Below are 16,328 nucleotides of genomic sequence, written 5' to 3'. Positions count from 1 at the left end.
GGTTGTTTCAAAAACGACCTGATTTGACATCAAAGCAAAGTTTTGCCTCAATTTTAAAAACTTTTTTTGAAGTTATTATTTCGAGAGTTATAATTTGATAGTAGCAGTCATAAAAATTGTCAATTAATTTTTCTAAAATAAAAGTCCCGCTGTTCTTTTCAACCATCACTTTATTCTTACAAATTATTTAAAAAAACATATAAATTTTCCCCGCTACTCCTCAATTTTGCTGAGGCGTATTTAAATGCCGAAGTCCCGAATCCCATGGAATTACTATTTCAAGTGAACATAGTGCCATTTATCCACTGAAATATAAAAAGAAAATTATTTTTTACACATGCCAACGGGGACTTTGAAGTTTAGTGAAGCATAAAAAACACCGCGAAACATTTTCGATGGAGACGATAGATGAAGCATCCAAAAATGTAAAAAAAGTTAACCCCCAAAGCGCAACGGACAAACCATTTGACGTCACAGATGAGGTAAGTTTTAAGTCTACTAACCAACATCAAACCAAAAGGTTTTTTACCACACGCGAGCAGTATGTTTACAGCTTGCTGACAAAATAACTTTTATCCACTGAAAAAACAAGGTAAAAATGGAAACGGTGTTTAATTACATACATAAGATCCAAAGGAGAAGGGACGAGCTTCTAATATTTGCACAACCAACACGTAAATCACATTCTAAACACACAAACAATTGTTCACGTGGGCATTTGAGTGGTTATGAATTGTCGTTTGTTGGTAATTCTGAGTTTTTTGCATAACTCAGATTTCTTGACGTAAGAAAAGAATGACACGCGTCCCCTCATCCTCATTGCGAAGGGAGAAAAGATAATTGCTTTGGACTTCCAGCTATTCTATGAAGCACTTGTCTAGTCTCCTTTGGATGTAAGATACAGAAGTTTGTAAGAAGAAACAAACATCTACACAGCTGAGTTCCGAAATTTTCCATCCCTGGTTTGCAATTCGTCGTTTGTGCTCGGTGTTTTGCAACAAACAATTAAAAAAGCAACCAATTTTTGTATATATTTGATCACGTGCGCCACTAGTGGCAATTTTTAAAAGTTCAATTATTATGAGGCGATTTTCTCAGGACCCTATTGGTCCGGCCTTAGCCTCCTGTAGTATAATTTAATTGGCTTACCGATAGGGTCCAGCGCTTGGGCGGTTGCATACTCGGGCGTTTTGTTGATAACGTCCTGGGCTTCGCTCCTGGGCACCTTAAAGGAGTTCCCATCTAGGGTGGTGTTCACGCTGAAATAAATTTTGCAATTACCGTAAAACCAAGAACTCCAAAGATATTTCTGCCGCATGGGAGGCTCGGAAAGTACGGAGCACGCTAAATCTGAGACTTCATTGTTGGCAGGCAGTGGTTTTTTGTGAAATCGCATTTTGTTTAGTAACCATAAAACAGAAAAATGTCAAGAAGGGTTCTACAATTGAACAACTTCTTTTTTTCCGCGGTGTTTTTCATTCTTTTGCTTCGTTTTAAAAGTGTTTTGGAAAGGAATTTCGTTTTTACTGTTTCTTTTTTATTATTATGCTGACCTCGGAGAAAGTTTTGGTCGCCTATCCATCGCATCAACTCAAATTTGTATACTAAGTCCTCTTTAATATGACCTAAGTTAATTTTGAGCATTTTCACAAAGCACCTGATAAAAAGATCCAAAAACCGTATATTAAATTTTTCCACCTTCCTAGTCCTTTGAAATAATTAAAACGATGAGTTTGTTAAAAAAAAAGCAAAGGCATATAGCTCATTTACAGTTCTTATTCGTTAAGAAAATATTTTCCTGCCTCTATGTTCCTCAACAGTAATTTTTGTGATTTTTGTATATTTTTTCTTATATACTTTACTCTAAATGCAATTTTTAAGATTTTATTTATGATATTTATTTATTTATGATGATTTATGATTTATGAAATAGATCCGTGGGAAAGAAAACTGACGTGGTAAAGTGGCGCTTCCCGCACGCTAGATCGGTGCGTAATTAGGCATTTTACACACGGGAGTAGAAAAAATGTATTTCGAGCAGATTTACCTCTCCTGCATCTGGATGTAATTATTAACGATTCAATTCAATTTAAATGATTCCTACACGAGCTCGATTTGGCGCCTTATCATAAAAGCTAGAATTTTATGATATCAGTGAAAACAGCTTAAAGCTAATAAAAAAAAATTAAATCAACTAGAATCTTGCACACTGTTTATGAAGGTAAGCCTTCTGTTGGGGGGACCATAACCCATGGAGTACTTCAGTGATCCGTATATCAATGACATTGAAAAGGCAAATAAAAATCAGAAATATATCTTTGCCCATGATACCACAGAAGTGAATGTGAATATATTGAAGCTTAGGATACAGCAATGGGCAGGGACTTATCAAATTCGGTTGAATGGATCATTGCAAATGGATTTTAAATTAAGGTATTACGACAATTTTTCATTTGAAGATTATAATGACGTGATTCCAAAAAATAATTAAAGATAATATTTCTTATACACAATCCAAGAAACACTACCAACAATGAAGTCTTGTCATTTCTCCCTATTCGAGTCAAGAGCCACTTATGCAATAAGAATAGTCTTTGCGATAAATACTTTGTATTTTGAAACACCAATAAAACTTAATTTTGGTCACTAATCAATCTCATCAAATAAAATTTCTATATTTGATCTTCCACAACTAGATTTTGAACAATTTCAAAAAGTCTGAAAGTACGACGAAAAGAAGCAAAAATAATAGATGCAATTTTTTTAAAAGTATTTTTCATATTCCAATAATTGATAAAAAAAAAATACGCAGATCAAACCGGATCCACCTCTGACTGAACTGAGCGCAATTACTGATTTAGATAAACTTTAGCACAATATTCTGCAGATACAAATAAGTAAAAAAGTTCATATAAACTTATTTCCTAAAATGCTGAAAGGATGTCGAAATATTGCAAAAACAAATAGTTTTTTCTATTAAAAAAAATCTCTTCTAAATAGGCATTATCACAATTATCTTTAAAATAATAAAATTTAATAGAATTCAAATAAAGCAAATTATCTCAATGTAATTTCAAGAGTCTTCAAATGCACTAACAAAATAACCATAAATTATTGGCGTATCACCTTTTTATGATTTAAATTAATTAAAACGGTCTCACAAAGGCCACAACTTTGTTTGAAAGCAAAATTTAGAGAATTTTTTTTAAAAAACGACGCGTTTTTCGACACAACTTCATATGAACTTTTTTACTTATTTTTATCTCCATTATGCAACAAACGATTCACTTCTATACAAGCTCGATTAAGGACTTATGGAGAAACCCCATCATAGATGATTACCAAGAAATACCCTTGGCGTCGACCTCTTTGCTAACCAACGATTTCCAAAAACCGTGCACCTCGTCGATGATCTTGTGCGCGAAAGAAGCCGATTTCGCTTCTCCGTTGAAAGCGAACTGATTTTCCGGTTTGCCGTCAGGGATTTTGTAAATCTTGAACCACTCGACGGACGCCTTCAGCAGCCCGGGGAAATGCTTCTCGATATCGGCGACGTCGTTGAGCTGATCGGCGGACGGATCGTTGACGTCGATCGCGATCAGTTTCCAATCGGTTTCGCCCTCGTCGATCAGCGCGATAGTGCCCAGGACCTTCACTTTCAGGACCTCGCCCCTTTTCGCCACCCTGTAGCCGATTTCGATGACGTCGATCGGATCGTTATCGCCTTTGCAGCCGGTACCGTCGTCCAGATGCTCGGGGTTTTCCCAGGTCTGCGGCAGGGCGCCGTAGTTCCAAATGTAGCCGTGGTGCGGGAAACAGTTCGCCACGAACCTCGGTTTGCCCTTTTTCACGTCCTGCTTGATCGGATTCAGGATCTCCTTCATCGTGATCTGCAACACGGCAACAGACTTAATGCTCCTAGTAGAGAAACCAGTGACGTGTGTAGATGCATTCGGATTTCTCATCTAATCGCATTTTCATAATTAAACGTTGCATTTATTTGAGAAAGCAAGATGGCACATAATTAGGCAAATGTAGGCAATGGGAGTCAGTTGGCACCTCAAAATTAAACAAACTGAACGCGACCAACCGACGCGAACTTCACTACGCGCTAGCATTACTTAGAGCGACAGGAGGAGGGTTTTGCGCCATTTTCATCTAATTTTTAGAGTGCATAAATAAGAAGGTATGTCCAACAATAACAAATATTTAATGTAATAAATATGCAATAGTGGTAGCATTTAAGTGTACAATTCAACTGTCAAATTATTATAATAACCTATAAAGTCTTGTCAGATTTTTTTTTCTTCTTTTTGTCGATCTTTTGCCCACACTACCTTATCTTACTAAAATCGTATTATTTTTTACTTTTACATGCCGAAAGTTCGCCGTAGAACGACTAATAGGGCTAACTGGACCGCAGACGACTTGGAAAAGGCTATAAAACTTATTAATGAACAGAATTAATAAAATAAGAAATAGAAAAATAGAAAGAATAAGAAAAGGCGCGAAGACCATGAATATTCCATTTGCCAGTCTTCACAAGGGATACAAAAATAATATGTTCGAGGCACCTCGTCTCGTCAAATTTGGTTTGAGGGATTCATTGCCAGAAATAATATTTCTGTGCGGAAGCCCGAAGCTACCAGCATTAATAGGGTTTCAGCCTTCAACAACACTGAAGTAATAGGAAAATACAAATTTTTACCGAAAAACATATATATTTGTGACGAAACCGGCATCTCCACCTTCCAAGATCCTGCAACAGAACAAAAGAGAGTAGTTGGGAAAGGGGTAAGAATATCACTATGCTTTGCGCTATGAGTGCTGCAGGTGGACTCTTGAAAAGGATGAGCCAACAAGACCAATACATAAATGTTCGGACAATGGATGGCATAATGACTAACTTTTCCTTCAATGGCTCAAGCACTTCACCGACTATGCCAAACCTTCTGCAGAGGAAACAATCCTATTAGTCATGGACAATCATGCAAGGAGACCAATGTCCATATGCTACCTCTTCCACTCCATAAATCCCATCGCATGCAGCCACTAGATGTGTCATTTTTTGGTCCATTAGACGCTGCGTATAGAAAAGAATGCGATTTATTCATGAAGAGACAATTGTCACAAAGAATAACACCCTATGATACTGCTTCGCTGGTGAAAACAGCATTCTCTTATGTTGCCTCCATTAGTAAGGCCGAAGCTGGATGCAAAGCAACGGGCATATTTCCTATGAATCCCAATATTTTTTCCCATGAAGAAAAAAGCAGCGAAAATCCTACAACCCGCGCCAATTGTTGTTCAAGATTATGCTGATTCTACTACAGAATCTGCAGACGTCTGCGGGTGGGGTATTCTCCGTATCATCCCTAATAGCTCCTATTAAGTTTTGAACAAAATATTCCAAATGCATTCCGTCCCACTACTTCTAAACCAACGACTGCATCGTTGTTTAGATTTGACATACCATCAACATTTAAGGATCTGCCATGCACATGCCGACTGTAGTGGATGGGATTCTGGGAACAATTATGTGCGCGATATGTGTTGATCGCCACTGACCACACGCTGATCACCATTAGCAACGGGTGTTGACAATCGTGATCAAACGTATTTTTTTTTCATTTCTTTTATTATACCCTAATTAATAAACCAAAGTGATTAAAGTGGCTCTCAATTGATAGTTAAGTAAGTAAAGTTTATAAAAATAACAGAGGAATATATAATTCATTGATATATTTAATTTGCATTTGACCATCACTGTATGAGAAAAAATTTTAAAAAATTGCTCAACATAGTTTTTTAAAATTACATTTAATAATAAAAAGACATAGTATGTACACCTAAGGTCCACCTGCAAAGTGATCCTCTTAAGTAAAACACACAAAAAGGAAGAACTCGGAAACTACAAATTGTAAAGATTTGCAGTAAAAAAATTGATAACTAAAATGATCCAAAGGGAATACTAGAAATAATTTTTAAATTAACACCGTCGAATATAAAAATGCGTTTTACCAATTAATATCTTATGGGTTGACAAAAAAGAATACAATATCTGTAATCATCAAATTCTGCATCTTTTTGGTTGATCGCTTTTAAATGAAAGGCAGCAAATAAGGGCGGAGCAAATTATGTCCCGTTTGAGAAGAAATTTCGCTTATTAAGAAAAAAAATATACCTGTGACAAACTGGTTTTCACTGCCTCTCCTAGAGGCCGTTAATTTAAACATTTATAGTTATTTCAACAAAACAAGTAGACCAAATCTGCAAGAAATCTTTTTCGAGAGCTTCAACATTGAAATAACAAATTATAAAGGTACTTCCTGTACAATAGGTAACCATCATTTACAGTTTTCATTTAAAAAAAATATATTAAACGGTATTGATTTCATTTCGTCAAGGTTCTTCCTCGCGTTTGGTGCAAAACCTTGAAAGTATCGGCATTGTAACTATCGTAAATTGAACCATTTCGAAAAAATGGTTTTGAGCTACATAAATCCTGATTTATAACCGTCTGACATAAAAAACAGAATGAGCGCCCGATATTTTTTAGATAAGCGGTAATCTTGAAAACACCAACTGCCTTTTAACTGACGTGCATGAATGAAAACCTTAATTTCTCACTTCCATTTTGGCGTTTGTCCATCTGGGCACCTCCACGACCATGTTGTAAATCTTCTTGTCACCGTCGACTACTAAGGGGATGTCGTGAAGGGGCGAAACAGGACCATCCTGATCTTCTGCATTTAAAACCAAGGACAGAAGAGGTCACGGTTATCTTGCCGGAAAAAAGCAAACACTTACGTATGTAAACGCGATAATCCGTGCTAAAGGGGGATCCTCTTTCTATTACCGAATATGCCATGGCCGAGTACGCCCTTAAGGTTTTGTTTGTGTAAAAGTTTCGGCCAAACACTCGCAAATTACTTGGCAAACGTCTAACCACAACATGCGCGAAACAAATGCCGAACGTCAACATGGTCGGCTCTGTCACGCAGTGTTGTCGGTACCGCGAAAAAATTATCCTTGATCTGCGGTTTCCTCATTTTTTACTTACTCATTTGTAAAATAAGTTTTTCGGTAGTGCTTGGATATTTGTAAGCTGATAATTCGAATTTTAATGACAATTTCCTATTAAACACGGTAGATACGATGCAATTTTTACATGTATTTCAAATTTGTTCTAATAATTGTTTATTTTTTAAATTTGTAAAAATGTATTTACCACGCATATAATACCTTGCGGGTATATATCTAATAACTAATGGAAGGAGTGTAGAGTTGGTGAGAACCAGCTAATTATGGCCCAAATCATGTAAAAGTGAGTTAGGCGATGTGTGCATTATTCAAAAAAATAAAGATTGTTAGTAAATATTTCAAGTCATTTTTTTTTATCTTAATGCAAAAATTCTGACCTGTAGTCGGCAATGGGCGAGTGTCTCTAGTAAAATGCGTAAGGTCATGTAAATCATTTTCTTTGGGAACTGTCAAAAACAAAAGGGTGTTTGGCTGTTTTTATATACGTAAATAAATCTGCACATACGTCATGGTTAATAATCATAATGAAGAGTTTGAAAAAGACGTGGAGCCATTCGGGCTTGGATGCGCTCTGGATTATTTTTCGGACCACGAAGAAGTATTCCGGGTGATAAATAACCTCTCAAACATTGTTGATGGAGATAGATCCTACCAAGAAAAAACGTATGAGAGATTTTCCTTTATTCTGAGTCAATATATAGAACAGCCTCACCTGTTAGACTCGCATATTGATAAGTTATTAGAGAAATGTATTGAGATAATTCGAAATAAAGATACTGAGATGAAATTAAAACACTTGACCTTCAGCTACATGTTTGTACTAGTCAATGTAAGAGGTTACAAGGACATTGTTAAGCATTTGCCTCACGAAGTCTCAGATTTCGAACCCGTTTTGCAACTTCTTGAACTCCAAGATCCGAACGATACAGAAACATGGACCACTCGATATATTTTGTTGTTGTGGTTGTCAATAATTGTGATGATACCATTCCATTTAGCGAGGTTTGACGATAGCGAGTCGGGCAAGAAGACAGTCATGGATCGTGTTTTGGATGCAATTAAAGTTTACTCTGTAGTTCCCGATAAATGCAGGGATGCAGCCGCATTTCTGGCGAACAAGTTTATTACGAGAAACGACGTGAAAGTTTTGCATCTCAAGAATTTTTTGGATTGGACAATGGAAGAGAGTCTTTCAAAGGACAGCAATATTTTCGTCAAATATGGATCGCTCACCTGTGTCGCATCCATTATTAAGCATGGAAAACGCGAGGACATCTTGCCACATGCAAGAAGGTTACTGCAATGGATAACTAATGCAGACTTTAAGGAAAACTCTGGCGCAAATGTGCTAAAATTGGTTTACAAAATTATCCAGCGCATCGGTGGGTATTTCGTTTAAGTGGATTTTATAGTAATGGTATTTCATGTTAAGGGTTGACGTTTTTGCCTCCGAGAATCGCGTCGTGGAGATATCAGCGAGGGAATAGGTCGTTGGCGGCAAATTTGAGCGCCGGTGATATGGAATCGACTTTCTCGTCCGATTTTGATAACAGTGCCTCAGAGGAATACATAGAGGTTCCAGACGATGTGGAAGAGATTATTGACCAACTTATTCAAGGACTAAGATGTCCCGACAGTGTTGTCAGGTATGAACAAAGTTATCTGAGAATCATAAATATCTAGTAGAGACAACCGACAACAAATACTTAAAATAATGATAATCATTAGCCTGGGTGACAAAAAACGACTCATTTTTTATGAGAAATGTATAGATAATAACAATAATTATTTAAAATTTTCTATATGTTGTCATCAAATTGTTCCTTTTCTTTTTTAATTCCTTAATCGTAATGCCACCAATACTGTCTTTTGTTTCGGTATGACGGTCACTTTTTGTATTCCATAACGCGGGTTCATTTTCATATAAATTAATAAATGTGTAAGTGACTTAGGTTTTGCTTTAATATAGATGGACGGCGGCCAAAGGTGTCGGACGTGTAACATCGCGTCTACCCAAAGATTTAGCCGACGACGTGGTCGGTTACGTAGTGGAGTTGCTCGGTCCCCGAGAAAACGACGCAGCCTGGCACGGCGGGTGTATAGCTCTGGCCGAGCTGGGCCGTCGAGGTTTTCTTTTGCCGGAAAGGTTGCCCCAAGTGGTGCCGTTAATACTCAAAGCTTTGGTTTACGACGAGCCTAAAGGATACGCTTCGGTCGGTTCCCATATCAGGGACGCCGCCTGTTACGTGTGTTGGGCATTCGCCAGGGCTTACGAGCCGCGCGATTTGGCCCCCTACGTGCAAGATATCGCGAGCACGCTCTTGGTGGTCACCTGTTTCGACAAGGAGATCAACTGCAGAAGGGCGGCGTCGGCCGCTTTTCAGGAAAACGTGGGCCGGCAGGGTACCTTCCCTCACGGCATCGATATCTTGACGACCGCCGATTTTTTTGCGGTCAGCGTTAGAACCAACGCTTACCTGAACATAAGCGTTTATATAGCGCAGTTTCGGGAGTACACAGTGCCCCTCGTCGACCATTTGGTCGCCAGGAAGGTCGACCATTGGGACGCCGGCATCAGGGAACTCGCTGCCAAAGCCCTGCACAACCTCACGCCGAAGGTAAAACTTTGTTCAGACGAATTAAAGCGCGGGAATCTTATTTTATTTATTTATTTTGCAAAAAATCATTTGACACTTAGGTAACCAATGGGAATGGAGCATTTATAGACAGCTTCTCCTTCTCCTTATTTTAACCCTTCGCACTCGTATATATGTGCTCGGACTATTATTTTATCTACTTATATGTCTACTCCGATTTTTTTATATTAGATTTTTTTTAATTAAAAAAATTCGCTTTATAATAACTACGAGATTTTTTTTCCAATATTTTATTATTATTATCATAATCACTACCATTATTATTGAATATAAAAAAATTACATCCTATAATGTTGTAGTCACCAATGTGTAATCAAGGCTTACGGGTGCAAGTGTCTCAAATATACATAGTTTCCCGCCTGCTGCCTGTACTTTACGATTAGAACATACCGCACAGTCTTTTTTCTTTTCATCATTTCGACGTAAAATATGTAATTTACCATTTAGCCGCTCTCGTGTATCGACAGATCATGATCTGCCAGAAATTTTGGACCCCTGCCGAAAGTTTTTTGTCATCTCGTTAACCAGTTCCCGAACAAACTTTAGGTGTGTCATTGGTTTTTTGTTTTGGCCCCCTTGTGAAATTTTATATAATAAATATGCATGACACTAGACATTTCGAGTCCCCAGGAAAATAACTATCGCCACAGTATGATAGGTATGACAGAATCAGGTATAAATTTGCGGTTGATTTGAATATTACCTGTCAAATGAACATTTAGTGTTAGCAATTCTTCTGTAAGTGGCCTCACTAAATCTTCCGATGTCAAGCTTCCTTAGTCCTGTAAAATTGTATCCACCATTTCGTAGGTTTGTTAGGATTGTAAGTTGAAAAACTAATTTTTTCCTTAAATCCAACAACAGCATCCAAAAAATTTGTAAAAATTATTCTCTTCTAAATGTGCTACTAAAAAACTGTATTTTGGCGTTAGAAAGTTGTGATCAATACTCTTGGAAATTAGATAAGATTATCGTACCCATATTTAGGACAGCCCCAATATATGCGGTAAACTCTGCTACTGTAGTATCTACCCACTTTTTGACCACCTCTTCTGTGCTATTTTATGTCTAGCGTAGTTATTTGTTTGTTCTACTGTCGTGGCATGTAACGTACTGCCATGGACCAAAATTACCAGGTTGTGTTATATTCTCGTTTTCTTCACTGCTGCTTGAACTTGATGGTAAGCGTATGGTTCTCTGTCTTTTAGCAACTATAATATCACTACCACTACTAGAGTCACTAATATCAGTACTCAATCTATAAATTAATAAATTAAAAAATAGACCGAACTTTACCCAATCGTGTTAGTTATAAACTGAAGTGGTTGAAATATATACATCAACAGATATAAAACAGCTTACGATGGCATTTATAAAATAAATGCCATGCTATATTTTATTTTTACATAAACACGTCCTCAGCAAAGTTTAAGAAAACAATTTAGAAATATTAGAAATGAGCTTAGCGGATGACAGATCGGCTAAGCTGCTGTAATGATAAGTCATGGTGTGCCACCTATACGGCGACATACGAATGGAAAAGGTTAACCTTTTATGCAGTCGCTGGAAGTATTAGAAATAATATGTTGCTTATATATTTTTTCTGTCAACAGGTTTGGTTTTCATTTGGGACTCTTAACTTTTAAATGTGTTCAAAGGTGTGAATAAACTGTTTGTGTAGGTAATCCTGCAATAGCGAAATGACATCCCACAGTGTTGCCAAACTAATTTATTTACTCGATTCGAACGTAGTTCTAAATAGTTTTGATGAGTTAGTCAGAACGAGGCTTTAGGCTTTTGCATTTTACGTTTTGCCCTGGTTCTAGTCAAATATTGCACCACCAAACATTTTCTGAAGGTTGATTGCGCTTGTTTTCTGTGGTTTTCCTTTTACTCCGCGTTTAATTTTGAATAGTTTCTACTTGGTTTTTGATATTTAAACTTTCATTTTCCAAAGTATATAATGTAATATTGATTTTGACGGAAATTTGGAAATATGCTTATTATTTTTATTATTATTATTACTATTAATAGGTATGTGCTTCAGGAGGAAATAGATATTATATTTTGCACTTTCTCTGAACTTTCAATATTTTTTACAGTTTTTTGTATCCCACACAAAGAAATATTGATATATTGATATGATATTGATATAACGCAATGAAACTCCTTGCCAATAGAGTGTAAGCAGCATCGTTATTTTCTCTATTTGGTTTTTAAATAATGAGGAGAAAAATATTTAATTAAATAAAATATTATGAAGACGTTAAAAACAATCACGTCAATTTCTTCGTCATCAATGAGTACCAAGCTAAACCGCTGTCAAATATCTGTCAACTCAGACCCAGACCAAGCGTTAAACGTTAAAACTGGGCTTAAACTACGCTCAAAGTTGTTGTGTTTAAATAAAAGACCGACGTTGTATATTACGTCACCATCGGATAACTCTTAAAGTTCAGTTCGAGAATCGATGTTGCTGCCCTCGAATTTGTGAATTCGGCGATAGGTGGGATGTTCCACTTTTAGGCACCCGAATATATGGTGGAGAAAGTTTTGCCCGCCCTTTTCGACAAAACCGACGGCATAGACCTGAATGCACGTCACGGGGCGGTCCTGGCCATCGGACAAATCGTGCACGCCCTCTCGTCGCTGAACTCCCATCCGCCCGCGAAGTTAAGTGACCTTATACTCATCGAAGCGAAGGCACTTGTCCGGAAATTCCGGGATCGCGGCGGGTTCCGGGGCATGGGGGGTGAACTCATGAAGCAAGCCTGCGCCAGCTTCATAGAGAAGTGCTCTTTGGCACGGGCGCCCTTTCACAACGATCCCGTTTTAGGTTAGCATCTCGATTAAGTGTAATTTAAGGTTATGTTCGAACTTCTTCTGCGTTACAGACGATTGGATGGCGCTTTTGAACGAATGCCTGTCGTACGAGGTAGCGAACGTGAGACAGGCGGCGGTTACCGCCTTTCCGGTGGTGCTCGGGGAGTATTACTCCACCCCCGAGCGGGAGGAGAGTAACAAAGTCATGGTGGAGAGGTATATACGCGAACTGTTATCAGAAAACAAGCAGTCGGCCCGAATGGGGCACGCCCTCGCTTTAGGGTCGTTGCCACGGTTCATATTGCTGCAGAACTTTGAGGCAGTCATCGACGCTCTGACGGAGTCCTCGAAAATAACCCCGGCCACCCTTAAATGGGCGGAGAGCCGAAGGGATGCCGTGAAGGCTTTGACGATGATCTCGTCGACCATGATCGGGGAGTTGGGTGGGAATTTCGGCGACCACGTCATCTCCAGAATATACGAGACGTTTTTCGAAGGGTTGAAAGATTACACCCAGGATAAAAGAGGCGATATTGGTGCTTGGGTTAGGGAAGCGTCGGTGACGGGCCTGCAAGTGCTGACGCTGTTGCTGACCGAGCGTTATCCGGCAATCTTGTCGTCCGAGCTAATGAACAGGGTGCTGTCTAGCATAGCGCAGCAGGCAGTCGAGAAGATTGACCGCACGAGGGCGCTATCGGGCAAAGTGTTCTACAGCTTTATTTATAAGTAAGTCTGGTGATGGGCGGAAGAAAATTTCACGCCAATAGTTGTTAAGCAATCAAAATTTTTTTTTGACATATTGACATTTTTTTGACATTTGACATACATAAGGGACTGACTGACTACCTGACGCTTTTATTTTCAAAAGGTTTTAGCATGAAATTTTCGTACCGAATCTGCATCGTGCCCAAATTATATTTCGGAAACTTTTCTACGTCCACGGTTTTTTCTAGAAAAAATATATATAAATTTTATTTATTGCTTTTCAACATTTTAAAAATAAGTGATATTATATTTTTATGTCTACGCTAAAGTCGATGACTAATCTATTCTATTTTTGAAATTTATTTATATTTTCTATATTAAGGATATTGTTCCTCATTATACAGGGTATTTGCTAACCTATCCGAGCAAACGAAGGATCAGAATTCTCACATTATTTTAAGAGGAAAATGTGATATACATTTTTATGTGTGGAAAACATAACATTTGATTCTTTTATTTTTATTAACCAGTGGCAAACGGTATTCCAGTCATATTTGGTACACATAACGGGTTTTAGTACATTACTATTATTATATTATATTATGCTATTTTACTATTAATTTTTATGTTAGATAATAATATTCAATGCTATGCAATATTGAGGCCCATATTATCTTTTTTTGCGAAATTATGGTACCCATCAGTAAAGTGTTAAAATACCTTATCATTTGTACCAAATATCACTAGAATATCCTTTTCCAATAATTGATTTAAAAAAATACACATAAAATTTTATTTTTTCCGACATTCCAAAAAATTTTGTACCGCATTTTCTCCTTTTTTGTTATTGTTAAAAATTGTATTATTATTTATTATCTATTAAAATTTACAAAAATTATCTTTCACATTTCACTTAATGTTCCAAAAATTACAAAATTTGTATTTTTTTTTTATTTTGTCGTTACAAATATTATTTTGGCTTTGAAACAGAAAATTTTAAATGTTGGTTGGTTGAGTTTATAAAATCGTTAATTAATAACTATGTTTATTTTTCACCAATTTATAACTTATAAGTAAAGTTTTCTTTCTAAACGCTAAATATGAATATCTGATTTTTTAATGTCAAAATTTACAAGTAAACCGCATAAGCACAAAAAAATTATCGCTGTTGACTGCGACATTTTTACGCTTTTTAGGAAAATTTGTAGTTTTTCTGAAGCGATTTTTCAAATTTTTACACCGAACTGATTTCACCAAAAAGTGGACGATCATCGAATGTAAAGATTTTCAAAAAAAAATTACTGCGTTACTTTTTACTGGAATTAGGTAACATCCTGTGTATAAAACATTGTCGACCATTAACATTTTCGAAAGTTATCAATCTAATTTCACTTAATGTTCCATAATGTTACATTTCCTACGTCAGCAATCCCAGAGTGCCGAATATCCTGCACCACGACGCGATATCGTCGATTTTCCCCAAAAACGAGTGCGACATTTTGAACTGGAACTCGGCGGCAGCCACGTTTCCCAAATTTGTGCAGCTGCTTCGATTCGAGCCCTTCACTTATAACCTCCTAGTCGGTCTCATATGCAGCGTAGGAGGACTAACCGAATCGCTAGCAAGTTAGAACCAACCGCGCTCCCACTACTTTTTGACCGTCAATTTTTTAGGTTAAAAATGCGGGAACTTCGTTGTTCGATTACCTGAGGCATCAGCTGGACGAAAAGGACGGAGAGACAGAGATCGTGAGGATATGCGAAACGGTTCACAAAATTTTCGTCGATTTCCAAAAAATCGATCGAATCACCGTTCCCTTGTTCAGGTTTTTGGATCAGCTTTTTGATTCGGGCTGCATAAGCACCCTCTTGGAAAACTCGCGGTCTAGCTTCCCCAAGAGGGTACTCAAGCTAGTTCAGATGGAGATAGCGGGCTGCAAGGATATTTACAAGCTGATCGATGGCATTAACGTGCTCTGCCAGTTTATCCAAGTGAAAGGAGAGGTGTGCGAAATCGCCTTGATCCAGTTGTCCATCTTGTTGTGTCACAGGCAGCCTTACGTTCGACGTTCCACCGCTGCCAAGCTATACGAATCGATATTGGTGAACGGAGAGAGCAGCAATATCTCGATCGATAATCTCAACGAGGTGATGCAAGTGTTGAGCAACACAAATTGGGAAGAGTCCATCGAAATCGTTCGACCCGTCAGGAATCAACTTTGCAATCTGATGGGCGTCAGAGTTCCCGTGTCTGTCAAAAAGAAAGCCTGACTTTCACATTTACTGCCTTAACCTGTACCAATTTCCTTTTTTTAAATGCACGCTTTTATTAATAAAAAAATGATTATGACATAAGCGTTTGATTTTTGACACAATAGTGCAATTACTAGGATCATGTTTCTTAATGTGATTTGCTATGGCAGGCATCATTAAACAGGATGGACGATTTAAAAGTTTTCAAATCTAAGAAAATCGATAAAATTACTAATGAATTATTATATGACTATTGTTTTTCATCAATTTAGGGCTCAACCACAAAATAAGTTCCTTTTTTAAATGCTAAATATGAACATCGGATTCTTCATCTTAAATAAAACGTCATTGTAATTAGTTATAATTAATTCTGAAACATTTTTTGATGTTAATAGTTTCACTTTCACTGGGCTCTATCAAAATTTACAGGTAAACCGCGAAAAGAAAATAAAATATTGCTGTTGACAGCGCCCGCATCTTTCCAAATGACGGGCCGTAATTCATGTAGCTTATTAGAATAATTATTATTAGAGTTGCTAGTTTCCTTTATAAAGTACTTACATATCTTATCATCAATAGATCCTTAAACCATTTTTTTTTAAATTATAGGAAATTGAACCCTCTACAAAAAAAGTCTCTTATACTTATTTGATAAATCGATCCATTTCAAAGATATTCAAGGTCAAAGATTGAAAAATTTAAAGAACAAACTTTTTGTTCTGAATTTTTTTAGTGACTGGCAAATAATTATCGTGAAATGTTTTTAATTATTCTTATCTCTACAAAAAAGGTCTCTTGTGGTTTATCGCTTACTCGAACCATTTTCAAGAAATTTGGATCGGGTCC

The 16,328-nt window shown here is 37.2% G+C and overlaps 2 protein-coding genes across 2 annotated transcripts; one reads left to right on the top strand and one right to left on the bottom strand.

Moving 5' to 3' along the window:
• Positions 1–152: 152 nt before the first annotated feature.
• LOC132701079 (inorganic pyrophosphatase) lies at positions 153–7,014 on the bottom strand. The gene is made up of 5 exons (XM_060668747.1): positions 6,811–7,014; positions 6,631–6,746; positions 3,343–3,890; positions 1,150–1,259; positions 153–305 (listed from the first exon to the last, which is right to left on the bottom strand). Exons 1-5 carry the CDS (start codon positions 6,983–6,985, stop codon positions 274–276), a joined length of 981 nt encoding a protein of 326 aa, XP_060524730.1. The 5' UTR covers positions 6,986–7,014; the 3' UTR covers positions 153–273.
• A 487-nt stretch (positions 7,015–7,501) lies between these two features.
• Positions 7,502–15,732, top strand: LOC132701043 (tubulin-specific chaperone D). The gene is made up of 7 exons (XM_060668675.1): positions 7,502–8,426; positions 8,477–8,690; positions 9,014–9,662; positions 12,228–12,537; positions 12,596–13,250; positions 14,656–14,851; positions 14,904–15,732. The coding sequence occupies exons 1-7, from the start codon at positions 7,553–7,555 to the stop codon at positions 15,498–15,500; spliced, it is 3,495 nt and encodes a 1,164-aa protein (XP_060524658.1). The 5' UTR covers positions 7,502–7,552; the 3' UTR covers positions 15,501–15,732.
• Positions 15,733–16,328: the final 596 nt, after the last annotated feature.

This window comes from Cylas formicarius, unplaced genomic scaffold (assembly GCF_029955315.1).
Source record: "Cylas formicarius isolate icCylForm1 unplaced genomic scaffold, icCylForm1.1 PGA_scaffold_4__25_contigs__length_36172078, whole genome shotgun sequence".
Classification (NCBI taxonomy): Eukaryota; Metazoa; Arthropoda; class Insecta; order Coleoptera; family Brentidae; genus Cylas; species Cylas formicarius.
This window is presented reverse-complemented; position numbering and strand designations above follow the sequence as displayed.